Raw genomic sequence first — 5,573 nt, 5'->3', positions numbered from 1 at the left:
GCCGGCCCGCCAGCGGCGTTAACGGCGTGTGAAACCCTCCCGCAGAGGGAAGAGCCGCCAGGCCGAGCTTCGCGGATGAAGCGGTTCAAAACCTGCTCTACAAAATGACGGGGCTCAACCTGCAGAAGATCTTCAGGCCGGTGAAGAAGGAGCTCAAGCCGCCCAGGTACAAGCTGATGACGGAAGCTCAGCTGGAAGAGGTACGCTGCTCTGCTCCGGCATGAGTGGAGCGCTGCTTTGAGCAAAACGTCTGTAACAGGCCGCATTTCTGCTTCCTTTAAGTGCTGCTATTGAAAACATTTTGGTTTCTTTCCTTTGAGGTCGTTTCCTAAATTACTGTAAATCAGCGTTTCTTCACATTGTATATATTGTATATACATGTACTGTATATATATATAGTGTCCAGTTTTTATCAATTTTTATGGAATATGGAGGGAAATTGGATACTTTCTTTCTTGAGTAATGCTTTCTTTTTATTATCCTCTTTCCTTATGTTTCCTAAATGTGTTCAATGCTTGTTTCTGATATTAAACTATAATTAAATTTTTTCTAATCTAAATTAAAATGCAACCCCCGGGACTCCTTTGACAGCTTTTATTTTCCTGTTGTCTGCCCACGGTTGGTGGTGACAGAAAGAGCAGCCTGACTGAAGCCAGTTCTTCTGTAACCACAATCACAGCTATATGTAAACTGGTGATTGTGATTTGTGCTTTGGAGGAAACTTACCATGGAAAACTACCTGAAATAAACTTGGTGTGTACAGTAGTATATACAGATGTTAGTTTTGGAATTTCCTTATTCCTCCATCAATTTGCTCAGTAGTGATATATTGTTCTGGTACAATTCACCTACTTGGAGACTGAATTTGTGTCTCACTTCTCAGCTAAAGTAGGAAAGAAAAAAAAGTAAAAAAAAAATTCTAAGTGAAAATTTGTCCCCAAAGTGTATGTTTGCTTTCCAATAGGATGATTTTTTTTAATTGTAAAATTAAACTACTTCTCAAGGCCACAAGAAAAGCCATTGAGGAAGCTAAAGAAAGACTAACCATGCCCCCTGTTTTGAATGAGCGAGAGCCAATTGATGATGTCCTAGCAGATGACAAATTCCTTGAAGGAGCTGAAACTACAAGATACGTGTTTACAGATTTAACTTACTCTGTTCCACATCGTGTAAGTAACAATGTATTTATTTCAAGAGCCTTTCACTCTTAGTTTCAAAATAAGCATTAGGTTTTAATAAAATGTAGTTACAGTAGTTGGCAAAAAGACTGAGCAGTTGTAAATTCAGCCTGGTTCAAGGTGATACAAAGACCTTTATTTCTTCAGGTTTGCTTCTAACTGATAATGATATATCACATTCCAGTGCTCAAAAGCAGGAGTGTGGTAGAGCTGGAGGGAATCTGTGAGATAGTTAAATATTTTAAAAGCAAATGTGGAAGTGCTGCTTTTTTTCCATGCTTCTAGAAGCTTTCTGTGGAGTTGGATTACTCAGTGCTGTGCATAGACCAAAAGGTGGAGCTATGTCACAGTTGCAAAGATCTGCTGGAATGCTCAGGAAATGATGAATGAATTCATGTGAAAGCTGTGAAGAAGTAGTTGCCACAGAATAGTGGAGAACAGGGATATAGAGATTTCAGTGTATAATGAAACATCTAGATTGTTTTAAGTACCAGTAGTAAGAGGTGAAAAAATTCTTACTAGCTACAGTTCTAAGAAGTTTGCATGGTTCAAATGTGCATCTAGCGATGATCCTGTGAAGGAATTTTCAAGTCTTCCATCTGTTGCTTCATTTGAGAGCTGTTTCTGGGAACCTACTATTTATCTTCTGCCCCAGTGTATTGAAAACTTCCTCATCCCAACAGACTTCTCTGTTTGCCACTCTAAATTAAATATGCTTGTGACCAGATCTGATTATATTCTTATATTTGCTGAATGTTTTGGCTTGCTTTTGCCCTTTCTTGATCCCAGCAAACAAAAAAGTACAAGACACTTGTCTTAATTTCATGTGTGTTACTAAATACACAAAAAAAGCAGGCCAGCAGCCATGTTAACTCCTTTCTCTGGGCATTAGGTATCTGTCTAAACTTGACAGAACTGTAGCTTTTATTGTAGGCACATGCACAGAAACATCATACAGTAAAATAAAGATGCAAATGTAGCACTTAATTAGCAGGTGCCAAAGGAGAAATGATGAATTTAGAACGTAGTGACGAATCAGTTAGAAATTGGGATTATTACTGCGAGTTTAGGTATAGGAGGAGTTGGTCAAATAAGAATCTATTACAATGGTTCTAGGTACAGAGGAAGAAGACTTGGCTTTTTTCTTTTTTTCACCTTTTTTCAGGAACGTTTCATTGTAGTTAGAGAACCAAACGGTGTATTGCGCAAAGCGACCTGGGAGGAGCGAGACAGGATGATACAGATATTCTTCCCAAAAGAGGGGTGCAGAATTATCCCCCCAGTGCTGTTCAAGGATGAACACCTTGTGGTAAGATCTTTCTGGTTTTGAAAACTGATCATTTTTACTTAATTGTGCTCTGATAGTGAAACTGTGTGATCTACAGAGTAGCTCTGAATACGCCAGTCTGCCTGTATGTTTTAAGCCTCTTGGATTCTCTTTGGACCAATTACTTGTCATTATAACTTAGTTAAAATACTTATAATTAAGTTCCAGGTTAGGACCAGGTAAATCCTGGATAGGTGTAAAGATTCTTTAATACTCCAAGTCCACATTTAATTGTATGCTTCATCTGAAAATATCAGCTGGTGTTTCAGAGACATAAATCAAGGAACATTGTATTGATGTCATCAAGGCAGTTCCTGTCCTCTTATCCATGGTGATTAAGGCAATAATCACTTTAAGTGTTGCCCAGAACAGAAATATTGCAGCTTCTGTTTGGATTTTGGAGAGCTGGAATGATGTGATGCAGAATCTATCCCTGAATTTGAACTGTTGTTTTAGACTGTGTTTCAGCAAGACCGTCATGAGGATATCCTGAACAGATGCATTGCTCAGTTTGAGCCAGATTCAGCAGACTATATCAGAGTGAGTTCACTCTTCATTTCTCTTATTAAAAAAAAAAGTAGTGAAGAACATCAGGGTTTGTTTTGTAGACATAAGTATTATGTGGGGATCACAAGTGGTGTTCATATATATTCTTTTATTCCCCATATAGATTATCTGTTATCCTTGTGATGACTTTTCTCTTGCAGAAAAGTAAAATGATATTCTGTGTAAGTAATTTTCAACACTATAGAAAGAACTACAGATGCATAAGAAGTCTTTATATAGGTATTTTGGGTCTCAAAACAGAACTGATGTCATTAAGTGGCCCCACTTTCAGTAGCTAGTATTTAACTTTCTCTTAATGTAAAGATACCTGTGCCTAAGTACTAAGAAGTGGGTTATCCCAGTGTTACCCTAATTTGTAACACACGTAAAGCTTTAAAGGTAGCATGGTTCAGCCTGATTCTTCCACACTTTAAGAAGGTCTGAAAATAGATTAAAAACCACTTAAGTAAGAGGTAGAGGGGGGAAGTTCCTCACGCTCCAGTTATGCTAAAGAAACAGAACTTTTCTGTGTACAGGTTCATCATCGGACATATGATGACATTGAGAAACATGCCAAGTATGATCTGCTCCGTTCAACAAGGCATTTTGGAGGGATGGTGTGGTACCTAGTGAACAGAAAGAAAACAGATGGCTTACTGATAGACATGATCCACAGAGACTTGTAAGTGGTGTTTGTCTTACACGTTCTGCTTACCTACACTGAGATCAGCAAGTACTATTGTTCAAAAATGCAAGCAGTATTTCAGTAAGATGTAAAAAAGTTTTCTTTTGCATGGAAATTTAGGCCAGCTGTAACTTCCAACTATGTAGATGCTGAATGGAAGCACCAGCTAGAGTTGCAGTTGTAGGGTATTAAACTAGGTTTCTGCAGAAATTAAGTTGTTGGGTTAGTATTTTTGTTTCCCATGTAATTATCAGTACACTTCCAGCTCTGGGCACTACTGATCTTAGAGCCTATCAATTTTATACTACTGACTTCAATTTTGGCTTCTGAGATTGACACACTGGGTTTTAGAGCAATTCATGAGTAGCTCAGAGACCGAAAGATAAGCATATCTATCCATTTAAAATAAGTGTATCTTACACTTCCAAACTTAGACCTCCCTGAAGCACACAGCATTTAGTTGTTCAAAATGTACAAGTTTTTCACCAGAGCTAGGAGAGTTAGAAGTTCCAGTGGTGGCATTAGTTCCCTACTGCTTAAGTTAGAAGCTTTTAATAGATCATCAGCTCTTACTTTCCAACCTAAGGATATGAAGAAATACAGGGAACTTTTGGTTCTGGAATCAAATTAAGGGGAAAATTTAAATATTTAGGCAATTTAAATTACCACAGCTTGGATCTTTTTTACCTGCCACCCCCGACTTTCAGCTTTTGTCTATGTGAAACATGTTCCATTTTAGCCCAGGGGTAGCAGCTGGCACAGGATTTCTAATGCTACTTCTGTAAAACACACTAGTTACTGCAGTTGGTGTTAGAATTTTCTCTTTGGCACAGTTGTTCCACTGTGTACTTGTTATTAGGTAATTAAATATATTTTACAGAGAGATTTCAGCAGTTATTACTACTGAACAGTACATCAGGTTTCAACTGCAGTATGGCTCTATTTATGTAGGCTACCTGCTGCACCTTGGTGTTGCTGTGCTTCTGGTCTTCCTTCTCCTGAAGAGGTTGCCATTGCAATGGATGATGGGATGGCTGTTTAGGTTAGATTCAGTGAAAGCAGAACTTTATGCAAGCCTGTGGTGTGTAAAGTGCCCCACAAAGTACACTTTCTCCAAATACTCATGTAATTGCTACAGATTGGCCTTTTTCTTTAGGCTGGATGATGCTACAAGTTTAATTACACTTTATCATATGCTTCATCCCGAGTGTCAATCAGCAAAAGAAGCTAAAGAAAGGAAACTTGAAGGAGTTGATCTGATCAAGGTATGCTTTTCTACTTTAAGTCCACTTAACTACAGAGGACAAAGCTTTTAAACAGCAGAAACCTATGGAGTAGTCAAAATTTCTCATTACCTTAAGAAACAGATAAGTAGAACTGTTATGTGTGTCCCAGGGTGGGTTTTGGGAGTTGTATTTTTTTCCCCTTTTTAATAGCTATATATACTTGACTTTGGTTGTAGCTGCCTGATCTACCACTACAATGATGAAATATTATGCAGCTCTGCTCTGGATTGTACATTAATCTCTCTCCTGCCATGTTTGCAGGCATTTGCAAAGACTGAATCACAGAAAGAAGGTTACATACAACTGGCTCTCCAGGCTTATGAAGAAGCAATGGCTACTTCTACAGCTTCATGAAAGAGACTTAAAACTTACAATGAACTAAACTTTATTTTTAAACATCCTCTGTACAGGTTTCCACAATAAATACTTAAAACCTGACTGTTCTAGAAAACTTCTTACTAAAATACCTGTGAATGACTACAGCAGCTTGTAATTTGCAGAAGTGGAATAAGTGAATTTACAACAGTCATGACACTTGTTTTGAGGTGACA

General features: G+C 38.1%; 1 protein-coding gene across 1 annotated transcript; it reads left to right on the top strand.

Annotated features, from left to right (window-relative positions):
- Positions 1-45: 45 nt before the first annotated feature.
- MRPS22 (mitochondrial ribosomal protein S22) lies at positions 46-5,383 on the top strand (the record flags this gene model as incomplete). Its single annotated transcript, XM_008945966.1, has 7 exons — positions 46-200; positions 1,005-1,169; positions 2,344-2,487; positions 2,962-3,045; positions 3,588-3,733; positions 4,893-5,001; positions 5,284-5,383. Coding segments are annotated over 7 exons (896 nt in total), but the record flags the coding sequence as incomplete, so codon positions are not given.
- Positions 5,384-5,573: the final 190 nt, after the last annotated feature.

The sequence above is a fragment of the Merops nubicus genome, unplaced genomic scaffold (assembly GCF_000691845.1).
Source record: "Merops nubicus isolate BGI_N331 unplaced genomic scaffold, ASM69184v1 scaffold11278, whole genome shotgun sequence".
NCBI lineage: Eukaryota > Metazoa > Chordata > Aves > Coraciiformes > Meropidae > Merops > Merops nubicus.
Note: the sequence above shows the minus strand (reverse complement) of the source record. Positions and strands in the feature narration are given on the sequence as shown.